At 42.4% G+C, this 25,215-nt stretch overlaps 1 protein-coding gene across 2 annotated transcripts in view; it reads right to left on the bottom strand.

Annotated features, from left to right (window-relative positions):
- kif5ab (kinesin family member 5A, b) overlaps window positions 1-25,215 on the bottom strand; it is a 50,850-nt gene that overhangs the window by 5,450 nt on the left and 20,185 nt on the right. The window contains exons 8-28 of one of the 2 annotated variants that reach the window (XM_084040105.1): window positions 25,007-25,131; window positions 23,472-23,576; window positions 22,435-22,583; window positions 21,155-21,303; window positions 18,891-19,096; window positions 18,171-18,239; window positions 16,888-17,094; window positions 13,983-14,129; window positions 12,762-12,950; window positions 11,986-12,103; window positions 10,308-10,372; window positions 8,777-8,886; window positions 7,179-7,280; window positions 6,413-6,473; window positions 6,228-6,299; window positions 6,012-6,116; window positions 4,450-4,666; window positions 3,386-3,641; window positions 2,903-2,970; window positions 1,197-1,224; window positions 619-696 (exon numbers count right to left, since the gene is read on the bottom strand). In XM_084040105.1, coding sequence (XP_083896231.1) covers window positions 627-696; window positions 1,197-1,224; window positions 2,903-2,970; window positions 3,386-3,641; window positions 4,450-4,666; window positions 6,012-6,116; window positions 6,228-6,299; window positions 6,413-6,473; window positions 7,179-7,280; window positions 8,777-8,886; window positions 10,308-10,372; window positions 11,986-12,103; window positions 12,762-12,950; window positions 13,983-14,129; window positions 16,888-17,094; window positions 18,171-18,239; window positions 18,891-19,096; window positions 21,155-21,303; window positions 22,435-22,583; window positions 23,472-23,576; window positions 25,007-25,131 — 2,618 coding nt within the window. In that variant the 3' untranslated portion in view covers window positions 619-626. Of the gene's footprint in view, window positions 1-618; window positions 727-1,196; window positions 1,225-2,902; window positions 2,971-3,385; window positions 3,642-4,449; window positions 4,667-6,011; window positions 6,117-6,227; window positions 6,300-6,412; window positions 6,474-7,178; window positions 7,281-8,776; window positions 8,887-10,307; window positions 10,373-11,985; window positions 12,104-12,761; window positions 12,951-13,982; window positions 14,130-16,887; window positions 17,095-18,170; window positions 18,240-18,890; window positions 19,097-21,154; window positions 21,304-22,434; window positions 22,584-23,471; window positions 23,577-25,006; window positions 25,132-25,215 lie in introns of both variants that reach the window. The other variant, XM_084040104.1, reaches the window with a different exon arrangement.

Genomic DNA, 25,215 nt, shown 5'->3' on the forward strand with positions numbered 1-25,215 from the left:
ACGGAGTGCAGATAAAAACAATGCACAATCAGCTGCTCTTCCGTCTCTTCGCTCCACGTAGCCATTGCTTCGATAAATGTGCAGAAATAACCAAAAGTGTGATGCAACGACGAAGTAAAATCTGTACTCTGCGCCATCTCTGTTTATGTGGTTTGTTGTTTACCATCGTCACTTCCGCCCCGCCCACACACCGCCATTGGATACTCAGATTCGCTAGCACACCGCCAATCAGAGTATCCAATGGCTCAGACGTCCAACAGCCCACCTCCTCAGACTTCGTATGCTCAGTCTGATCAGACAATGTCCGCGCGGCTCCGAAAGCTTCCGACGCAGCTGTACACACCAAACATATGTGTTCCCGACCTCGTTCGAGCCTCTCCAAACGCTTCAGACGTCCAACGGTTGGGCCGGTGTGTTCCTGCCTTTAAGCACATGTGTCTTCAGGGTTCCTGGTTTTTTTAAAGACCTCATCTATTCTTTGTGTTCTTAAGTGAGTCACACTTCTCAAAGGGATCAGATTGTTTCTGTTATGTCAAACCTATCATGGATGAGTCCAGGTGAGTAAAGCTTTGACTCCTCTCTCACCATCCGAGTTGCTGTGGTTGCCGGTGTTCTTACCTGCTCTATTAGCTGGCCGACGCCTCCGGCTGCAGGCTGTAACGGTTGGCTGGTTCCTGATTGTCACAGACTTCAGTTCTGGACACAGATTCCACATTCAGACACATGCTATCAACACACCAGAATCACAGGCGGCCGCAGCACCATCACCAGATGGATCAGCATCGGCAGCGGGAGGGGCAGCGGCAGCAGTAACGGCGTCAGCAACAAGGGGGCAGCGATGGAGCAGAGAGATACAGCAGTGAGGGGAGCAAATCAGTGACTGCTCTTAAAATACAGTGGGGGGGGGGGGGGGGGGTCACTGCATGCAAGATGAATGTGGCAATGCCATACTTCAACACATGCCCTATTAACAAACATGCTGGTATTATATCAATTAGCTCTACTTCTGCCATTAATTATGAAATTGACAGCTGAATACGTCCTATTAAAGGTCAATATTTGAGGACCTTCAGTTGAAGAAAAGCCGTTTGTTCAGCCAAAGTTACATTTTAAGAGGTTAATTAACGCCTGCAGTAAGACGACAACAAGCAGCAGCGAGTGTTTTGCGGGCTTCAAGGAGGGTGCAGTTGTCTTACCTGTTGTCATTGATATCTGTGGTGTTTCCTGCAGACAGAAAGAGGTGCATAAGGAGGCAGGCAGGTGCAAAGTGAAAGGGTTGGTCGTGTAAAAAAAAAAGAATAAATCAAAAGGCAGTGGATTTGTCACAGACATGTAAAGGCTTAACAGGACAGCCCAAAGCCATCAGAGAGGCTTTGGAACAAGCAGCTGTATAATGGGTTGCTTCTCAAACAACAAGCCCCCAAACAAAATGAACTAAATGGTGTTTATCAGTAATTAACTGATATGTGCCTTTTACTATTCATCCCAATGACAACAAATGCTACGGAACACAAACATTAGTTTCACCGTGTTTGAACAAATGACCAATGCTGCTGCTCTTCTGGAGACGTTTTTTATTTTTGCACCACTGCCAGAGCTCGTTTGTCAGGAAAATAGAAACATGATTCATTTGACAATGTTTGAACAAAACAACAATTCTGTCATTTTTCTGACGAGGACAACGACCCTGGCTTTTTATGACACCACTTAGAATGTGCATTTCTTTTTTTTATTCTTACTCACAGATGGAAGGATGTTTACTTGATCTGTTTGCTTCCATTTGAGTCGGGTATAATCAAGGAGCCCGCCCTAACTGGATTATAAGGCTGCTCAGTTTAATGTCTTAAATGTCTCAAAAAGGTACGGCAGTAAACACAAAAGCTCCTCCACAGACTCAAAACACAGAAAAAGACATTTGGTATACATGCCTTGCAGAGTGATTTCCCCTTTTGAGTATTTCACATTCCCATAAGCTCTTTTTTGAAATGCATAACACTGAATTCATTTATAAGGATAGTGAAAATAACTTCCATTTCCTAAAATAAATAAAAACTTTAGTCAAAAAAAACGTTGCATACTAATATTTACAAATCTCTTGAGAAGACTCAGAGCATCTGAACAGCTGCCAGTATTTCATGCCAATAAGAGACGGACGTGTTTTTGCCAATATGGTCTGGTTGGCAGCGTTGAAACCTCTCTGGAACAGCACCGTGAAAAGCAAAAAATAAAGGCATCTGATTAAATGATTTTAAGGGTTCACTGGATAACATAAAAAAGCGGGTGCTGTCGCAGCAGATTGATCTATTGGCTCTGACCCAGTTTCTGAATTGTATTGATATTCCTGGAGAATAGAAGAGGTGTGGTGTTGTAACACAACTCTACAACTGTCATCAGTGGGTCAGAGGCCGAAGCCCAGGCTGTCTGGTCGGTTACCTTTCTGGCTGAGTAATGACACTGCAAGCCTAATCTATATCTATCTCAGTCTGCTGCTGCTGCTGCTCAGAGCAGAGACACAAACGCACACAAACACGAGGGTGCACAAAAGCCTGTCACACACTTAGAATTTGTCATTTAAAAAAATAAATATAGGTATCCTTAAACATATGGAACCGTTATCCAAAGACAGTCGACCTCGACTGAAACCCTTCTCTTCACCCACCAATGAGTTACAGTTAAGACTGCCGAACATGAGCCATCATTACAAGATGAATGCAAAAGAAAAGAAAAAAAAGAGCCAGCGGGCCGTGACTGTAAACTGGTTTAACAGCCACCACTCTGTAAGAGTATAAAATAACATTCAGACATAATGGCTGGTGGGATAGTGGATAATGGCAACCACTAAAATAAAAAATAAAAAATGTAATCTCTTTATTTTAACAGGCGTCGTCTGAACAGGGCTCACCATTTTCTGAATCGAGCATCTCTGCGGTGCGACGTTTGTCCGCCGGGCTCGGTGGTTTAGTTAGAATCCTGGAAACAGGAGACAAAGATGTTAACGTTTCAAACTCTTGATCTCTAGATCAATATGAAAATAAGCATTTTAAAATAAACAAGTGCTCATTCAGCCACTAAATAATGTTAATTAAAACCAAATGATTGAATAAATCTACAAAACACACACCAATACACCAGACTAAAAAGCAATGTAATGTAACTCAGATTATTTACATATTGTAATAAAACTTTGCTCTGGGCATAAATGTATTGATGTCTTTGGATAAAGTATTTCGACAAAATAATGAAACCACATTCTACTGTATATGTTTCAGTGAACTGCACTCCTCAGTTGGTAAAACAACAAAGCTCTGTGGTAGAAAGCTCTGGAAAGTGGACCTTTGGTTTTCTAATTATGTTAATCCATGCATTGAATCCAAAGTTGACTCACGTATTTTCCTGAGCGTCGTTGCTGTCGGGCGACTCGTCGTTTTGGGGGTCGAGGTGCTCGGCGGGGTCGCTCTGGTCCGCGTCGGCCTCGGGTAACCTCGGCTCGCTCTCCGGCGCCGCGGGAGCAGAGGCCTGTCGGTTGTTGCTGTTGTGGAAATTGGCTCTGCAGAAGTCGAAGGGTCGATCGCCGTAGCCTCGGATGAAGAAGGGGTTGGTGGGCGAGCACCCTGGATAATGGCCGGCACGCACGGGCTTCGCTGTCAACGATCAAACAGAATCGATTCTATTGACAGATCCATTCACTCAGAAAGACAAAAACCATCCTATTTACCGGGGTACTACCCTCCAGGGATCACGCTACACGGCCATCTATCCGTGGAGCAAAATATCATGTCTGGTGTCTGTGAATCACTCGTCCTGTGTTCTCATTTGAGACAAACCCTCTTGGGAGAAATGTTTTGTTTCTTTTTGGTTAACTTCCATTATTTTAACAGAACAGCATTCTGGTATCCGTCTAGTCTGAGACCTTGTTTCCATTTATTCAATCAAATCTTGCATAAAGCAGTAACGTCACCATTCTATCAACCTGCTACACAACACAAGAGCCTCTAAAATCCAGACTATCAGTCGTTCTCAGTCGCTTTTGTTTAATCCTCAAATTACAAGCATTTTTCTAAAAACAATCAAATCAAAAGCTATTTTTCCTCACAGCAGCGTCCCTCATTTCATCTCCAACCGATAAGTGCAATTATCTTCAAATGACACAGCGATGAAGTGATTAAAATTAATTACACTGCCTTTTTTCCTTATCCTTATATGCAAAATATTTCAGCCAACAATGGAACGTTGCACGTTAATCCCCTCAGATAACATTTTGGCTGCAATGAATCTTTGTTTACCTGCAAAGTAGAAGACAATTCTATCTGATTACATAGCAGATAGTGTGTGTGTGTGTGTGTGTGTGTGTGTGTGTGTGTGTGTGTGTGTGTGTGTGTGTGTGTGTACACGTCGCATTGTTTAATCGTTTTGAAACAGCAGAATCTGTGAACAAGGTGCATGTGTTACCTATCTGTGCGGCGTGGGGCCTGCGGAAAGGATTGCGCACCCTCATCACATCTTTGATGCGCTCCACCTCCTGCTGGTAGCGGTGGCGGTCCTTCATGGCGCCTTCCTTCGCCTCCTTCAGCGCTCCCTCCAGGGCTTTAACTCGCTCAGCTGTAGACCGAAGACGCTTCTCAAGTTTTGGAAGCTCACAGCGCAGATCTGAATTGTCACGTACCAGCTGTCACACACACACACACACACACACACACACACACACACACACACACACACACACACACACACACACATACACACACAGAGGAGAACATAAACAGGAAGCCCAATGATTAACTGTCAGTGATCATTTAATATATCCTCTCAAAAAGAATATCCGATATACGATTAGTACTATGGTTGGTAGTGCTTTCTCTTGACCTATGTTTTTTTCTGTCTGATAACCATTTTCAGAAAACAATTTATACAGTTTATGGTTATACTCATGAAGCAAAATCAATGTACAGATGTATTGATTTGAAATGCCTTCCCCAAGGCATTTTTTTTTTACATGAGAGGGAATGGAAAATGTGGAAAAACCAATGACTGAGCGCCTTTGAATACAAAGAGTGTGCTGCTACGTGATCATGATCTCCATCCTGTTGAGATACTGAGTACGAGAGGGTTTAGCAATCAGGCGAAGTGATCTAGCAGACATAGGATGCAGGAGTTCACACCGTTTTGCTCAGAGTCATAAACGGAGGCGTGTTTTCCATAGGAGGTAGATGATGTTGAAGTTAAAATCCGGACAGGATGTGCAGGTGGACTGACAGGCGGACGTCACTATAATCCATACAGGGGTTTAGAAGCTCATCCGTGGCCCTTGCACACAGTCTGCCGCCTGTCTTTGGGAGTCTTATCACTTTCCACTGGGAACGATTTATGACCACGACTTTCATCTTCCATCCCCACAGCAGCAGCAGCAGGTGGTGGTGGAGGGGATGGTGTTTCCCAGCAGCCACTTTGGGATTGGCTTTCTGTCCGACGCCGCTGCAGCTCTCACCAATCCGTCAGTGAGAGTGTATGTGCCAGTCTGCAGAACGTTCAGCACATCAACACTCTGGTGCATTTAGGGATATTACACGGAGATGTGAAGTGTGTGTTTTATGTCTAATCTTTTGGAGCAGCGGTTGCCATTCAGAGTTTATGTGCTTCAGCAAGAGAAAGGAGGGAATACTGACGGTTTGTGTGCACCTGTACAAGGAATTCATCCGTGTTTTTCAAATATTTAGTGCTGTTTGGCCTCCTGCTTCCATTTCAAGGAGACTTTCATTTGAAGTTATGAGATGATTGATGGCACTGGCGCTACTTTTTGCCCAGAGCAAACACAAAGGGGGTTAACAGCTTTGTATTTTACCTTTTCATATGCTATCCAAGAAATTCAATCCTGGCTCACTGCTGGTATACAGTGACAGTGATAATCAGACCTCCAAGCCAAGGGACACTCTATGATTTGTTCAAAGTTTTAAAGAAATAGACATTTTTCTGTCAATATCATTTATGGTTTTATATCTGCTGCTTGTTGTTACCTGTTTGTGAACTTTTGTAAGCTGGTCCAGGTTGTTTTCAAGAAAGGAAATCTTCTGTTTCTGGGTGATGTATCCCCCACTATCATCAGACTCCATCTGTGCACTCTGTTGAAAGAAAAAGCAGATATTTTAGAATTGAAAAAACGCTGCAAATACTGTAAACATTTTCTACACAGTGTATGTGTGTGCTCTCGTATTTTTTGGGGTCTGGCTTACTTTTCTAACTCGAGTCGTGAGGTCTTGAACGAAAAGCTTGCGGAGGTTATGCAGGGTGTAGAGCTCACGGCCCTTGAGCATAAAGGAAGAAGGGGAAATAGTGCAGTTAAAGCAATTCAGAGTATTTAGTGGATGTGTGGCTTCTGGGGGAGCCAAGTGAATCGTGACAGTAAGTAATGACTTACAACAGTCTCTTCCAGCCCTTTGAGGTCCTTCTTTGACTGCTCATGTCGCTCGTGGAGAAATCTGTAGTCAGACAGATAGAAGAACACTTCCTGTGACGCCCACTTATAGAATACATTAAAAACATACTTATAATCTCTTGTAATTTGCTTCTTGCAACGTATAAACTGTACATATTCATCATACTTTGCGTAGTTGTACATTACTATCTTTTTGTACTGGAGAATCCCTGTTATAGTGCATTATAACGTATATATGGTCATAATGCATTACAGAAATGGGTGTTTAGAAAGTGTAACACAAACTTTTAAATTATAATATTATAATAATTCATGAATAAAGAACAAACGCAAGCGTAGACCCACACGTAGGCTGTTCTCCCATCTGCCATCTGATGCAATACGCTGCAAAGGTCAGGGCAGAAAGAGGCCTATTAGCAGCCAGCTGCTACCTGATCCCCCAAAACCCCTTAATGGAGATGCAAATAGAGTTTTACAAAGAAAGAAACCAAGAGAGGAAGAGGCAACTAGAGCACTAAACGGGTTAGCCTGTGGATCATTTTAGCCCACAAATTGTCTAGCTCCGCAGGGGGAGGCGTATACAGTAAATAGGATGAGAGGCCTCGGGAGTGAGAGGAAAATAAATGACAACGGGAAGACAAATGACAGAGAGAAATGGAAGACGTGAATCAGAAGAGACGGCTGGCTGACGGGCCTCCATATGGCGAAGTGTTTGAAAGCCAGCCAGGACGGTAAAGCGGAGACTCACGTCAGTTCCTCCAGCTGCCGGCTCTTGTGATGCTCTTGGCACCTGAGATGTTCAAAGTCACAGTGTAGTTGCTCCAGCTCCAGCTGCTGCTTCTGGTTGCAACTGAAAAAGATGGATAATGGCTCATTCGGGGATTCAAAGAAAGAAAGAAAGAAAGAAAGAAAGAAAGAAAGAAAGAAAGAAAGAAAGATACAGAATCTGTAATGATGAATGTGACTTTATGAACTTTCATGTCCCTTTTTTTAAAAATGTTTGAACAATTTTACAATTACAGGCATTAGTTTTATTTCTTTGTTGAGTTTTATAAGGAAAATGCCATTAAATGCCATTTAATTGGATAATTGCATGTATTGTTTTTGCCTTTCCTTGACAAAAACCTTGCTGTCACATGAGAAAAATGAGCAGTCTCTTTAAGAAATAAAGAGCAAAGCTTCAGCTAACGTCTTGCACGTGCTTTCACAGCATCAGGGGCAAAAAAGGAAGAGGCACTTTTGCATAGAAGCCTTCGGGGCTAGTAAACAATGACGACGCACATAAGTGTGTGCATGCAGTTTGGCAACGGAAGTACAGCAGAGTCCAATAGCTTGTTAAGGGACTCAACCACCAAAGATCGCAGATAAAACCTAAACAAATTAACTTTCCAGATCAGTGAGCGGCCCAACGGTTTGTGGTCATACACACATGTATTGGAGGAATCTAGTGTGAGACATTAAGTACAACTACTACATGTACTTGCATGGTATAGCATCTGGTCAAAACTGTCCCATTAGGATACAGATCAAGTAGGTTTTATTTTACTCTCCTTTCCTGATCCTTGAATCACAGAAGACCATTTGCTGTATCTGCTTTTCCTGCTCTGCTTCCCAATGGCTACGCCGCTCCTACAGATGGTTTCTGCCCCATTGACATCCCTCCATCCATTGATTTTTCAAGCTGCTTATCCAAATCAGGCCATGACAGCAGGACAAGCAGAGCAGCCCCAAATGTCTCTTTATTCAGAGAGTCTCTGCAGCTGCTGCTCCTTGGAGGTTACACCCCCCAAGACCAGCTGGTAAAAGTGCCCTGGTCCCTCAAGTGTACTCCTACACGGTCCAGCCCGGCACAGAATGTCTTCAAAACACTCTGTCCTTCAGGGGCCCAAACGAGCCCAGAGAATCCTCCACGTTGAGCGTCAGTGGCAGCTTGACGCTCAAGTCCTCCCGAGCTGCAGTTTCCTCATGTCAACCGCCCACACGTATTGATTTCAGCCTCTCTTGCAGCTAGAGGGCGGCTTAGACAGTTTTGAGAACTGAACTACTGAAACCAGCATACATCCCCATTTTTTTTTTTTTTTTTGCATTTGTGAGCTGCTAATGAGGGTAGAATTGAATTTCAGATTTCAGCCCCCAGACACCTAACGGAGTGGGTAAGGCTGTCTGTTTCTGGAACCATGTGGGATCTGGATCGTATCGAGCAAAATATGCTTTTTATACTCTGCTTTAAAATACTGCTGTACTTCTGTTTTTACACTCCGTTTACAAGTAGTAAGGGTGACTCTCGGTTTAGTCAGCCTGATTTAGTAAATCAGAGGAGGCGATGAATAACAACGAAGCACTGACTCTGTTAGGTCGTCGATGATCTTCTGCTTCTCATTGATCTCGTCTCGCAGGCGGCCGAGCTGTTTGCTGTGCGACTCACGGTGCGACTCCATCTGCTGCTCCAGAGCCCTCTGAGAGATGGGCGACAACAAGGGGTGAGAGACACGGCACCAAAAGGTGGGAACAAACAGAAAACTAAATGACTAAACAAGAGAGGATAGAATCACACACACCAGTGCACACATCGAAGGCCACATGGGTATTTAACACAGCGTCAACGACGGACAACGCATCCCAACTCCTGCCACTGTGCAAAATTTAAGCCAAAATATCACGGCCATCTTTTGAAGCCTGCACAGTATTAATGGGGAGATGGAGCCCTATTGAGGTACCGCCCATACACCCGCCTGGACCAATCACAGGCCGACTTCGTCAGCAAGAGAGGATCGCAGCTGTCAACCATGACATCATTTTTTATCAAATCAAATCACTGATTAAAACCAAACTTATCAGGAATAACAATACTTCTAAATAGTTTAGTTAGTAGTTATTGTTTTTAAATCATATGACATACAGAAAAGCAGAGGCCTGGTCATAGTCCAGTATACACGAAAGTGCTTGTGTAAATATAATGAAGCTGCTGGCTGTGCTGTGTGCACAGGGAGCTCGGAGGTAACAGAGGCCCAACAGTAAATGTTAGACCCAGGTCCCCCAAACAGGTTAATCCAGGCATGTTGGTGCCAAAAGTTCTGTTGATTCGATTTATCTATTAGCTCATTTATCAAAAAAGTGTTATTTGCAGCATTTTAAATATGATGACTTAATACTTTTCTCCATTTGGTTTCACTGTAAGTAGAATATGCTTTAGATTATGGACTATACACCTGACATTAGCTTTTTGAAGATAAAGCACATAAAGTTATTTTCATTCTTGCCCAGAGCTGATAATAAATACGTAGCAGCCAGTTAGCTTAGGCCAGCAGAAATTCTGGAAACAGGGCAAAGTGTTGGTCTGGCTTCGTCCAATGCTAACAAAATCTGTCTACCTGCATAATCTGAAGTTCGCTTATATAAACACTTTTATACTACATTTGAAGCATTACCGCCGGTAAAAATGGAAATTTGTGACTTTTGTCAGACAATTTCTTGGCTGAGACCAGTTGCTAGGCAACCTGCCTAGACTGCAGGAAGTTAATCATCCCAACCAATAAACAGTAAGACACATAATCCTCCCCATAAAAACAGAAAATCATCATTTAACGCTATAATTTGTTACCTTTTGGACTACGCCAGACTAGCTGCTTCCATGCTAAACAAACTAGCTGCCGACTCCAGCTTCATATTTATCAAGTAGAATAAAACAAAGTTGACAGATTTTTCTGTAATGCCCATAACTTGGTTGCAGCCCTGGTTAACAATCTGAAGTACACGACACAGAGATAGCATGAATGCGGATAGAAGCACATCACACCTGCAGTTAGCAGAGTGCTGTGTGAGGCAGTGTGTCGAAAAGGTCATTACACCTAGTTGCTCTCACTGTAGTCATGGTTACCTTTATATCACAGGAATCCTGGACAGATGAGTGATTCTCCCCACTGGTCACCTTTGCCATGCTCTCTGAAACAAAGAGCGCAGCCCCGAGAGAGGGAGACAGAAAAGAGGAGGAAGAGAATAAAAAAAATGATTTAGATGGAAGAGTGACCTGACTTTGACAGCACGGCGGTCCCGCCGTTTCGTGACGACAGCGAGGTCAGCGTGATCTAAGTCATGATAGTATCTATTATTGAGAATGACAGCTACGCTGATCCGGCCCAATGTTAACCCAACGCTGCTTCTGGTGTCTGATGATGAAATTAGAGCTCTCCACCAGGCAAACAGGCACGACTTGCAGCACTTTGCATTCGTCTACTTCTCTGAACGAGCGGAGGATCGTGTGTCGAGTCGGGCCAGAATTGATTCGCCTGCCCTTAAATCCTCCAGACAGAGTGACTAACAACGCCTTTTGGCCTGATTCATGAATTGCGTCAGCGTCCTGGGAGCATCTGCAGTTTGATGGACCTCCTTGCACAAATTTCAAATGCATTAATCTATTTGCGGCGCTTGCTGTGAAACATTTTGGGAGCCGAAGCTGCTCACGAGTGTTTACCTTTTTGTTTCTTTGACATGACAGGGACGCCTCGGGGGCAGATGACACTCCCCATTAAAGCCTGTTTTAAGCAGCACTTCTTCACGGTTCAGAGCTGAAACGCAGCTACGCATCCGTTGTCTTCACGTTTTTTCTTTGTCTAGACATGATTTTTGTTTCGCGGCGTCAGAACGTTAACCTTATTCTTGAGTTTCTTTTCAAGTCAGCAATTAGGCAAGATTTACAATGCAGCTCCATCTACATGTTGTCCTTCACAGTGCAGTGAGTAAGAACGACGCCATTGTTTATCACTTCACTCCCGTAGAATGCAGAATGTCATCTTAAAAAAAAACAAGAAGTGTGCTTCTATTGGATAAATGATCTACTTTAAAACCTGCGGTATTTTTAGTTTTATTGAGCAAAGATGTGTTTTGCTGACAGTTATGATTGGATCTGCTCCCGGGGCCTCGCATTGTGTCTGATTGATCAGAAATCGGTTGTTTTTGCTTGCCTGGCCATATTGATATTTTCCTACTTCGCTATAAAGTTTGAATAAATGTTGTTCCTGGATTGTTATTTCGATCACATAGTTAAAATATTTCAACCTGGGCGTTTTTTAACTGGGACTACAGTACCTCTACATTTTTATGAGTATTGAACTGACTCCAGTTTACTCCAGTATTGATCCATGAACTTCAGGGTTGGTTCATACACTGTTAATAAGCATTGCATCCTCAATCTGACTGTGTATTTCAACATGTCTAAGTATTTCTGAGTTGTACACTGTGATTTAGAACAGCCCATCAACTGACACTGCTGTCATTCCAGTCTCATTGGCAACGTGGATTGCGATGTTGGTCCAGAGTTGGTCCATCACTTTGATCCACACTAAAATATGCCAACAACTATTTTAATGGATTGCCATGAAATCTTGCACTGAGATATTTATGATCCCCAGACAATAAACCCTCCTGTCTTCGGTGTTTCCTGGACTTTTCTTCTCCTACCACCATGAGGTTGTGGTATTTTCAGTGAAATGTGTCCACAACCTTCGTGCTACTGATGTACTTGTAGTTACGATGACTATAATGACATATGAGCCTACCTTGGACTCGGAGTTTGGCCAGCTCCTCGCTCAGAGAGTCATAGCTCTCCTCCAGCTTCCTTTTCTTCAGCTCCACATTCTGCATGTAGTCCGTCAGAGAGCGGATCTTTGCCTCGTGCTAGAAATCAGAACACCGGCTCAGATACAGAAAGTTTACTGATGAGGGATATGGATATATTCTAAGATGAATACATCTGGGCCAATAATCAGGATTGGAAATTTCAATTTTTCCTCACTTGCCACTCATTTTTTTTGTCTTGCCAGAATTGTAAACCCCAAGTTAGTTTTACCAGACTATAATCATGAAATACATCATGTTACCATAATCCCTGTTTATCTTTAACTTAAATTCATATTTAAACAAAAACTGCCACAGGCAACATTATCCTTGTATTTGGCAGACGCTTCATTCATTCCCTGCCAACCCCGTTTAAACTCACAATATGTCGTGAGCCACATCAACACAAAAAATCCCAAACATGCAGTCCTTTAAGAGTCAGAACAGTTCACACAATAACCGCTTCTGATGTGTTGCTGAGTGACGTTTCGAACACGCCGCTCTTCATCAGAGCGATTATCGTCAAATTAAAGTCCATGTTAGTAACTGTGATGTTAATTATGAGGACTCAAAATGTCAGACTCATTTGTGTTGATAATTAATATTTTGAACAAGGAGTTTTCAAGTGTATATTGTCCTGATTTCTTTTCTGCTGGATTGCCAGATGTACCAACTTTTTTCCCCACACCAGATGTTTTCAGCTCTTCCAGTCCCTCACCTGGGAAACGAGGAGGTGACACGAGGACAGCTCTCGGCCCGTCTCCTCCATCTTGCGGTGACACTCCACCTGAAGGTTCTCCAGGTGGCGGCAGCGCTTCACCATGGACTTCACCTCCGACTTGATCTTACTGATGTAGAGGCGGGCCACTGAGAACTCCTCCTCGATGGCACCGCTGATCTCCACGGGCTGCAGACGGATGAGGCGGAGCGACGGTTAATGGAGTAGACGTTTGGTTAAGATCGAGTGAGGACGATTTAAAGGCAGCTGGGAAGTTAAAGAGGGAGGGAGACTCTTTCATGACATTTTGCACCGCATCCATTAGGTTAATAGCGTAATTTAGCAGATGCCGTGGCTCAGATGCCATGAAATGAAGAGCTAAGATACATCAGTGAGTATGCCTATTACCTATCCCCAGGTGTTCTATTGCCATCTTCACAGTCAAGGGAAATACATACCGGCCATGATCTATTATGCATGGCTCTGCAGCTGCACAAACACACAGATATCTGTTTTTAAATGTTCAGGAAGTCTACATTAAAATTTGAATAAAGCAGAATCAGACGTTTGAACCCTCATCTGCTCTGCTCGGATCTCCTTTCCTTTTTTTACAGGCTGCATGTCTTACTCAGTTACTTCATAATCTGGCACGTGAGTGTACCTATACCTTGTTTTTATGTGTTGTAACTCATTTTGTCCCAAGCACCCTCTGGGGTACGAGTAACCTTGGATGGGAATGTGCTGTAGGGCACGTTTGCTGAGAAAAAAAGGGAAAGGTTTTTACAAAATGTTAAATTGATCGGGTTTCTGCACGTATGTCTACAGGATTTTGAAAAAATCATACTCTTTTTTTCCATTTTGAGGTGATCTAAGCAGTAAGTGTCATGGAGTCAGTTAAATGTGGGCATCACCTTGTGTTTTTACCCTTTTTTTATTATTTATGTCATTATTATTTATGCCATCTGCGCCATGGAGAGATACTTGTTAATGAATGTGATGACGTCTGAATTCATTCAAGTAATGCCTGGTTTTAATATGATTTTAAATGTATGCATGCAATTCTGGTATGCAGCATGTTCACTGGAAAGGGTTCTGCCCAAATAGTTAACTTTGATTGTAAGGGAACAGGGGGTTTAGGTAGACAAGTTTCTATCCGTTTCTTTTCAAACATCTGTGAGTGAATACGACGTCTCCAAGCCAGCGTTTTTGCGTCTCACTCACCAGCTTGATGTCTCGGTTTCCGACGATGGTGCTGAACTCACTCAGGTCCCTCATCAGCGCGTTGAGAATCTCAGCGATGCGTTTCCTTTGGTGGCTGCTCACTTCCTGGATACGGGACAGCTCCGCCTCTAAAGCCATGAGGTGAGCCTGTGTGAGGACAGGAGTGAAAGATGAGCAGTTAGGGATGAAAAGGGAAGATGGGGGAAAGAAGAGGCGAATACCAATTGAGAAAATTGCAAAAACACACACAGCAGCAGAAAAAAAAAAAAATGTTAACTCCTGAACTCAATGAAATCCAAGAAATCCAAGTAGCAAAAAACATAATGACTGCCAAATTACAAATCAATAAACTACTGAGATAGGTGCTGAGGGAATCAGTGCTGGGTGAAAGGATGAATTATGGAGCTCAATTTTGTACAGCAGGCATGTTCTAAAGAAGGCTGTACACACACACACACACACACACACACACACATGGATTCAATCGATAATCTACAGGGCCGAGAAAATTCCAAAAAGGTGGTAAACCGTCAACCTATTTAAATACAGTAACATTTACTACACTATCAACCTCTTCATCTTCATCTCCTTCATCAACTTCAAGCCCTCTGATCATTTTCCAGGTCACCTCCTACGTCAAAACATTATCTTAACACAAAAAGGTCGTAAATAATTAACTGGTGAATGGATCCGTTTCTGAGTAAGTAAAACGCAGAGGAGGAGAGAGCTTAATGAGAAAACGTTCAGTTCAGTTGAAAGATTTCTGGAGAGATATGGAAGAGAAGAGGTGGTTTGTTGAATGATGAATGGAGTTAATCACGGTGATATAAAGAGGCTTAAGAAGGTGTTAAAGGAGAAGAAGAACGGCAGCGACAGTGAGCGATGGCGTGGCCTCCTGCAGAAGAAGGAACTTCCAATGAAAGCCCAGATGAAAGCCGCTGAGGAGAAAGTGGGGCGGAGACAGTGATGAATGTACTCAATTGCACATTTTTTTTTTTTCTAGGTCAATGCCGTTCCATTTCCACTGTAGATGTGGAAAAAATGTAAAGCGGCACATTCACATACAATGCAGAAAACGGAGAAAACGAGTCAGAGGGGAGAGGTGGAGCTGGGAAAGTGTGAGGCGGAGTAATGGGATTTTAAAAAATAAATCAATATATGGGTTCTTGTATTGAGTTTCACATCCTGTCAGACGAAAGGAAGTCACGTCAGCAAGACGTCAGGGTGGAACGAAGTGATATGAGGAAAGGAGGAGGGTTCAGCTGGCTTTAGCAACGTGAACTGTGATGTGAGTATAGTTATATTGTCAGCTCCTTCTGTCAACTTCAATTTGTAAAACGTTGCATGAAATATTGAAGTGGTTTTAAGAAAGTGAATTATGGTCCACTCCGTCAATGACTGACCGGCTTTGCTCTGCACAGAGGTCGGGTCGAACCTTTAAAATGATCAATACAGACGTAGATTTGTAATATTTCAAAATGCTTCTCTCATTCAACATTTTTAAAACACCTGAAAAAAAAAACTTAAATTTTTCTCTATAACATTGTATATTCATGACTAAGTAGGCAATTATGACGGCGTTTTAGGGCCACTGTAGAAAAAAAGGAAAAAAACAGAGCTGAGAGAGGGGGGCAGTATTCAGCGAAAAAAAAGTCTATAAAGTCACATATTTACGATGCATTTATGCTAGCTAACTTCCCATAAATTCACACATTTATTGTTCTAATTAATATATCACAACGCCTCGTTAAGGACCTTAGGATGATGATGGCTGTTGATGGTTATTGTTGGTTTTATTTATGTGGGCCAAATTGTCATCTTATATGGATCGGGCGGTTGGGCTAAGATGCTAGCGGTAGTTTTCACTTGTTGTCATAGCAACGGCAAACATCTGGTGTTAGCGGAACCAAGCAACTCTTTTTTTTCCTACAGTGGCCCTAATACGGTGTATTAAAAAAAAATTGACAATGATTGATAGACACGTTTTCAGTTCTCAAAAATAAAACATCTTCAGTCCATCACGAACTGAAAATGCATTTTTGAAGTCTTCAAAGACCTAAAAAACTGACACAAATATGTCTGGTCTGTGAAAGACTTTTATGTTTAATAAAAGCAGAATACAATTAATAACTAAATGGCTTTCAAAGATAAACAATGTCATATTTAATTTAATCTTTGTCAACAGTGAATGCTGTCATGTGAAGAAGCTATTCAGTGAAAATCAGGGCTTTTGAAGTGACTTTGAGATTACTTTGACTTTTGATTTGATTGAGGTCAGTATTCAGGAATCCTACACACTTTTGGCGGCTGCACTTTAAAGTTTATTTGCACTTTAAAGTTTATTTGTGGTCATAATTCCAAACAGCCAGCCACCTCTCATAAATGAGACAGAGAGCGAATTCAGGGCTGAGCTAAAGAAACACCAGTGCCGGCTATAATTCAAAAAAATATTCATGACTTTATGTCAAGTTGTTGATTGATGTCTAGGGGGAGTTCCTTTCTTTCCACCCTTTTTCCACAATCATATTTCTTTTTAATGCTTTAAGTTTGTCTTATGCATCTATAGCTGGCTAGCTCTCTTATCATTCCTTTCACTCAGCTCTCCAATTTTACTCATTATCTCTCAAATTCATATTCATATACTTGAAAGCAAGGGACTTAGATGGTAGATTACCGTATATCTAAATACACCCTTTATCTTTATTTATTCTAAATGTCCATCTATAGATCACAAAGAAGGAAACCACCACTGCGCATTATGCCTTAATCAGCTAATCCTTCTCTGTCGCTGCCTCTTTGTTTCCCCCTTTTTTTTTTCTTCATCACTCTTCATTTTTACACAAGCTGCAATGTTTCCTCGCCTCCTATGTTGTGAAACGGAGCCTCCAGTTATAGCCAAACCCACCATTTTCTTGGTGAGCTCCTCAGCCAGCAGCTTGTTCTGCACGCTCTTCTCCTCCACTTCCAGGCTCTTCTGGTCGTAGTTGACTGCCAGCTCCTCCAGGGCCTGCAGCACCTCCTTCACCTCCGTCTTGGCGGAGTCGTTCTCCCTCTGCAGCCTGCCGAGCTCCGTCTGCACCTTCTCGCTGTTGCCCCTGGATGAAGCTAGAAGCTGAGGGACACGGGTTTCACAACTGAATACAAACTGTAAATACATATTTTATTCAAAAGGAGTGTACGACTAGAAGCATCTTCACAAAGCCGAGCTGCTGGGTTTTAATAAAACATAACTGTTTTCTTGTTTATAACGCCTGTGTACAAACCCCAGTATCAGTACAGTTTAACAGATAAAACACATTTTACATTTTGATCTCAGATCACTTGACGCTGTGAGAGCTGACATTATTTGTGCGTTTGCTTGCGTGTGCACGGCTGCAAACCCACTGTGGAGCGTTTAACCGAACGGATGTCGTTAAATATAGATGTAAATGTAGAGTGTCTGCACGTTGGCACTGCAGTCTCTGTTTGGCCAAATGGATGTAAAACGATGCTACTGTACACAAAGCTAAGGTGAGGTAGCTTCCATCACGTCTGCTCGACCCACAGAGGGCCCATTCTGGGATATGAATTAAACTCATTTTGCAAATGGGGAGACTTTTCCTCGGCAGTAGCCAAAGCCGTGTTTCAGGCTGTTTAGCCCTCTGGTTTTAGTCACTGTTATGAATACATGCTGTAAATACCATTTTGTAATTGCGTTTTAATGGAGTTTTAATCACCGTTCTCCCCACAAGTAGCATACACTTGCAAACAAACCCGTTTACTGTAGATTCATGTGAGGAAAAAAGGCTTCTAACCATTGCCTACTGCATAAAAGATTTCGACGGTGGAATCATATTCATCTACAGCATTTTTAAAACCACATGAAACTCAGAGAGCAAAGCTATGCCAACTGAACAACAGCCTTCAGTTCTTAATCAATATTTGTATTGATCCTTCCCATGAACAGTTCTTGTCTGAGAAGCCGCTGAAACCTATTCCAGCTAATAGAATAGAATTAAATAATAATGCTTTATGTACTTCAAGGCCTTTATGACGACTGCAAAGTGTTTTCTTATCCGTCTCGAGGGTGAAATAATAAACCTCTCCCGTCTAACTTCTTTTCAAAGTGTGGTATCGATCGCCGCGCGCGTGCCTGCTGTGAGCTGATTAAACAAACTGATGACAGGATGTAAAAAGGAAGTCTTTTACCTCCTCCTGGTCAAGCATCTGCTCCTTCAGTTTCTCCACCATCTGGCTCTGGTGGTTGATCTCATCATCCTAAAGAGGCAAAGAGACATTTGGAGTATAAAACGGTGTATTTACAGTGTGTGACACACGCGGCTTTGTTTCGAGTTTGGTGGTCATCTGATCATGCATCACAGAAATTGGGTGAAAAAAAGTTAGCTCTCCTAATGCAACCAGAATCCCAGCAAGTTCTACTATAGCTGGATGTGTGACATAAGTGGAGGAAATGTATGTGTTTTTGCAGCACAACTGGATTTGAGTGTGAAAATGTCTTTTATATTATGGAAAAAAGGGCATTGTAATGTAAGGAAATGAGGAAAAGGAAAACTGTGTCACTGCATTAATACAAAACTGGTTGTGCATATTCACTGGAATGTCTGTTTATAAAAGCAATGTAATGTAATCACAAACTACAGTACAGTGGAGCACAGCATGCATAAACATTTAATTTATTTAACATGTGTTAAATAAATGAAGGCTTCGACGTAGAACATTAGCATATCCCCAATAACCTCTCTCCCTGAGAATGACTACATTACTCACTACTATGAGCCTGATTCTGAATTCATTAATATGAATAATACATGTATGATCCGTGTTCATGTGTGCATACCATTACAAACGGTATAAACAGCTCTACGTTTTTTTATGAATGCTCCCGATGGAGCAGCATCCATTCGTCACCTTATCGTCCAGCTGTTTGTAAAGCTTGCGGATCTCCTCCTCATACTTCTGCCGCTCCTCCTCAGAGATGCGAACCACAATGGAGGAAGCAACTGAGCAGGGGCTGCAGGGGCTGCAGATGTCGACAGGCAGCTCCTCGGACTCGGGAGTCACCGGGGGGACGTCCTCCGGTCCAGGATTCAGAGGCTCTAACACCACATCCTCACCTACAGACGAGGGCCAAAAGTATTTCGTTTTTTTTTTGTGTGGTGTTCTTTGGAAAATGTCCCATGATGGATTGATGCATATAAAAGGGATCATTTTCAGCATATGTCCTTAATAGATTTATATCTCAGGTTTGTGCCATAAATAAGCTTCCTTTTCAAAAGCGCATTAAAATGCCAGACCTTTTATAGCACTGAAATGTCAGTTGTCAGTTTCTGGCATTGGCTCAGAATGCTAAATGTGCAGGCACTTAATGCCACGAAGGACAGCTACTCTGGATTGTAATGCATTATAATTACAATGCTCTTCCCCAGGCAGCGTTTGCATTTGCAAAGTTTTCTTCCAATGATTTTTGTGTAAAAAAAAAATGCACCTAGTCTTATTGAGTGGTAATCAATAAAAAAAACAGCTGCTGGCTCAATGCAACAAAACACATGATTGCACACGTATAGGAGCCCTCCACTCTAGACTGCAGAGGGAGGGAGGAGGAATTTAGTGCAGGGAAAAGCTGCTCCTTTCACCGGAGCATCCTTGACTAAAGAGTCAAGTAATGTGGTACAAGATGGAGGTCAACAGCGTCCGTCTCAGACTTCCTGGCCTGGGGGGGGAGGATATAGGGAGCAATGATGTTGTCAAAATGATCCATTACAAAAATAAAAGCACTAAGTTGTGAGAGACACGCAGCAGGAACACAGTGGGGGAGTGTGAGCGAAGGAAAGTAACCGAGACGGATGGAGCAATAAAAGGAATAATTTCCACTCATATGTGTTCAATAAAGACGTGTTACAGCGTTTTTTAAATCCAGGTCAAGCACCGAGGCACCAATCTTCCAGAGAGACATCGGATAGGATCCATAACTTGAATGTCAACCGATCACGACCACTGAGTGCATGACATTTGAAATGATGTACAACCCAGCAGAAGAGGTGTGTGTGTGTGTGTGTGTGTGTGTGTGTGTGTGTGTGTGTGTGTGTGTGTGTGTGTGTGTGTGTGTGTGTGTGTGTGTGTGTGTGTGTGCGTGTCTGACATGGGATAAGTCAAGTCTTTCCTGTAGAAGTGATCAGGCCTTGTCGCCATGGGGATGACTAATACAATCATGATTCATGAAGCATAATGCCTCCAGCTTTTTTTGTGCAGTCAGCACAACGAGAGTGGAATCCAATTATACAAAGTGTAAATGTCTGAATAATATAAAATAGTAGTAGCCAGAATGGGATTTTTAAGTGTTTTGGGCTCAAGCCCAGCAAGTCTGGGCTACTCTGCCTCCTTTTATCCGCCCTGGCATGTGTTCAGATATGAAACGAGGTTACATCTTATACGGACAGAAAACTACTATCTGCAGGCTGGTCACATACTCATTCCTGTTTGTAAGCTCGTCCATGCATGAAAAGGGGACAAGAACTGTATGTTTTTCTATAGGGGACAAAACACACACACACACTGTTATTTTACTGTAGGAAGCCGACCATTTATGTCAATTTAAATTTCTTTGGGACGTAGTTGATGATGACTTTCATAAACTGTACCTAATTTCATAAATTGTGTGTCATTTATTATAATTTCATTATTATTATGTCTGTCGCCACATTAGCAACTCTGTGATGTCTTCTTATGCCCTTTGAGCTAAATGCTAAACATTATCGTGATGTTGATGCTTAGCAGATATAATGTTTACTATGCTCACCTCGTTACTTTGTTACATTTCCTCATTTATAAATAAAAAACTAAAGCAGAGAATGACGAGAATAACTGGCAATATTATTGGTTCTGCTTGGTTTGGTCATAAACCCAATTGGGGGAAAAATGAATCCCCTGCTGGTAGTAGATGAAATAAGTACAAAACGTGAGAGATGAATGTGTGGAGCAAACTGTGTGACAATCCATTCCAGTGTGGACAAACATGACTGACCAACCAGCAGCTCAAATATAAACTAAACTAAAAAAAAAAGGACTGATAATGTCAAAATCCCTGAGCAACAATTTTCACACTTCTCCGGCAGGAGACTTAAGATATTCCATGTTTTTGTGAGCTGCCAGCATGAAAGCAGTGTGAGCATTACCGTTCCTCCAGTGGTTCAGCTCAGCCTCCAGTCTTTGAACGCTCTCCTTCAGTGACCTGTTCTTCTCCTTTTCCTTCTCGTACTTCTTCTTCCACTGCTCGGCTGTGAGCTCCAGGTTCACGGACACGGTGTTTCTAATTGTCTTGGCTCTAATTGGACGGAGGAAGAAGGAGAATGGAAGGGAAGAGTGGGAGGGTGAGGAGGAAATATATAGACAAGAAGGGGAAAACATGTGAAAGAACCGCAGAGAACAGATAAACTGTCAACATGGGTATTTCAGCCCTGGCTGCTCAACAAAAATGGGCTTGAATCTCATTAATTGGTATGCAAATTGACTTTCTGCCAGCTTGACGGTGCATGTAGGGAGAGAGACAGGTAAACGGAGGCAAGAACTCAGAATGTAAAAACCTCTCTGACCTCTTTACACACATCCACGTCAACACACAGCAATCACACAGCAGACAAGAGGGTTCCAGAGTGTGTGTGACTACATAGCGCTGCTCAATTATGACGAGAACGAGTGGTGTCACAAAGTCGAAACACTCGTGGTCCTCCTCGGCTCCGGCTGTGGATTTCATATCAGCAGCTATCGCTTCATTTCACACCCCAGTGAGGAAACACTGTTGTCCCGTTCATTTATTCCCTGATAGCAAACAAACAGCCCTATAAAAGTTCTCTCATCACATCAGAATGATGAATATTAAACAAAGGGGTAATTCATGACCCGCATGCACTATGTAGCCAAAACCACAGTCTGAACTTACAGACCTGCATATTCAACGCAAACCGGTACATTTGTGGACATTAATATCATGCAATGCATTATTTATTTCAACCAAAACACTCTTGTGTGTCAGCAACTCCTTCAGGAATTTATCGGGAGAGGAAAAGGCTGTTGGAGATGGATAGGGAGGCTTTTTTTCTGGATCTTTCTATCTGTGAGTTCCTTTAAGTTGACCGCGAGCAATGGGAGCGGAAAGTTGGCGAGAAAACCAAATCTCTGCTTCTACAAGTGGAGCTAAACCTTAGGATTACAACATAAAAAAAATAGAACATCTTTGGGCATTCCCCACACGATCAGAAACCCACACAGAAACCCTCCCAAAGCAGGGCGCGGGCCGCCAGGAGGGAGCGTTCGGAGGCAGTTATATGTGAAGCACATATCTGAGTTGAACACATTTCAGCATGAAAAAAAACCATCCCACAACAGCTGCAGCTGAGTGAGACGGACATGCGGGGCGCAGCAGCCCGTGGCTACTTAGCATAGAGGAGCATGTTACCGTTGGCCAAACATCAAGGTGGACTTGGTCTCCGCGTCGTTGTAGCTGGAGGGGGAGCAACAGATGAACATGGTGGTGCGGCAGTTCCCGCCCAGCGAGTCTTGTAAGATGCGAGTCATTTTGCTGTCACGGTACGGCACGTGAGATTTCTACAAAGACATGAAGAGAGGAAGGAAGAAAGTGATGTGCTGGATTGCTGTACCCCTGTGCACACGCCTTTATACATAAATATATATAATAAAAGTAAAAATGATGTGTTAGGATGTATAAAGAAAGAAGACATCATTCACAGTGTTACCCTTTTTAACCTCTGGAACGCCATCAAAAAGACTGCTTCCTTGCTCAGTGAATAAAGAATGAAAGTCTGTAGGTTTATGAAAGATTTGTGAGACATTTACAGTCTGTGAGCCTTTCCATTAGGTTTATGAGGAGTTCCCTAAGCCTTCCCAGTTACATAATAAGAGACAGTGAATATTTAAATGACAGCGTTGGAGCTTGGGAGGAGTGTGGTGAGTGGGCAGGATGCATCGAGTGGGTGAATTTGCAAGTTGAATTTGGTGAAATGTGGAGATAAGTTTCCAGCTAGCAGCGTTATGGATTATGAAAGAGGAGGGACGGAAGAGATAACAGGTCATAATGAGGAAAAGATTGTGGTTATTGCAAATATTGCAAGGATATTTGGGGACATTTTCTTTGTTTGTTTGATAACACTCGGCCATATCTGTCGTCTCATCTAACTCTTGGCAAGAAAGCAAATAACCACATTTCTGAAAATGTTATTCCTTTAAATTCGGGGCGCGGCTGTAATTCTGGGCTGAATCATTGTGTGTAATTTTACTGAGTGATGTTAAAGACATTTAGGTTCTCTTAACTAATTTACTGCAGCCTGTATTCATTTTTGAGAAGCATGTTGTTTTGTCAGCAAAGTATGATGATACATGAAAAACAAAGCGTTAATAAGACGAGCTTTAGGCAGCTTTATGGTACTCTAGAGGGCTGACAGATAGGAGAGACTGCAGAGAATTCCTCAAGCGTACCGTTCCTTCAGCCAAGGCTGAGATGACGTTCCCCAGGGCCGACAGAGACTTGTTGATGTTCTTGGCCTCATCCAGCACGGATCCCTCTGCACCCGTCTTACTGACCTGGGAGGAATTAGTTTATTCAAAAGTACATTATCAGCATAAAAATGTGTAGAAAACCTGCAGATCCTGTAGATTTATTTTCTTACAAATGAAATGTTTTGAAACCTATACATTTATATGCAGGTTCCTGGAAATATACACGTAATTTGGAACTTATTATAGTGAAAATGCAGACAGTGTGTTCAGTCGACATGCTTCCAATTAATCAATTATGATGAATTGCCAGCCAGGGAGTTTTAATCAGTGCACAGCAGGACAGTTGAGCAACTTCCATACAGGCAAGCATGAAATTACACATATTTGGTGATGTAAACTCAACTGGAAATCAACAACTTCATATCTATATATAATACTGGAGATGTCTCTGAATTTTTTCCCTCCATTTTCCCAAGATAGAGTCAAAAAATGACATTTCTTTTTGGGGAACGTAAGAAAGGAATTTATGAAATCTGTAAAATAAATCACATTTTGAATTGCATTGTAAATTGTAAAAAAAAAAAAATAGATAAGAAGGTGTTTGAGGAGGTTTATACCAGACATACTTTTAGTAGGAGAGTCGCACCACATTGTGTCATAATCGCCCTGGGAAATAATTATTTTCGGCGCGATAATGAGGAGCTTAATTATAGAGGGGAGCAGGTTGTCTTATCGAAGCCTCGTGTGGTTCCAGTCAAGAATATGTTGTCTAAGAAGTTGTTGGAGCAGAACTGTTTCCTCCTCCCACCCCAGGGATGAACCAACTTACAGATGCAGCATCAGCACTTATGAGCTACAAACCATCGCCTTCAGCATCAATTTAGACTGTATGGCCATCTACTACACTATTCTATATTTACATCAATACTATCAACTACAGCCAGGAGCCAAAGGTCATGTTCAGCCGCGCGTCTAAAATGTATTTTCTCCTTTTTTCGAGCGTGACCTACGTCCTGGAGTTAAATAGTGGTGCAGCGCTGCAGACTGACTCACTGATTTCACCTAAAAGCCCTTGAAACAAGAGGGTAATTAGTTGTTAGTGGCTCCCCTCGATTGACTTCTGTCTCGGTCGAAAACCCATTTTTGGAGCTGATCTGAACAGATATTGTTTATTATTTCTTGAACGATTTCTTTTCTCTCCACCAGCAGAACAGATTGGACTCCTCATAAATGAACAAACACCGAGCCCGATATTGCATCAGTGACAGACTAAATTGAGCCCTCAAAGACGGATCCTTTATAGTGTCAAACTTAATGAAAACTCAGTGCAGTGCCATAAAGTGTAAGCTTAAAATTGTCTTTTTTTTCCTCTCCTTTCTTTGATGTCAGAAAAAGCACGTTTGTGAGAATAATCCTTTGCGTTGCAAGATCCTGCTGACAGTGAATGTTTGTAGCGGCGTGAAGCCCTCCGTTACTTTGAATTTTTGGGGGAGAAAATCCCCCATTCGTCTTACCTTCTCACTCCCAGCGAGGTCAACCAGATACAGCTTCCCACACAGCTTCTGCTCCGTCTCCACGTTTTCTTGCTTGATGTTTATCAGGAAGATGCTGTGACTGCGGGAACTGTGCTCATTCATGTCTAAAGGAGAAAGTGAGGAGGACGAGAGGAGAGACTCTAATTCAGACCCCTCGCATAAAATGTCATTCAACTCATTATTTCCCC

The sequence above is a fragment of the Eutrigla gurnardus genome (genome assembly GCF_963514095.1).
Source record: "Eutrigla gurnardus genome assembly, chromosome: 2".
NCBI classification, from domain to species: domain Eukaryota; kingdom Metazoa; phylum Chordata; class Actinopteri; order Perciformes; family Triglidae; genus Eutrigla; species Eutrigla gurnardus.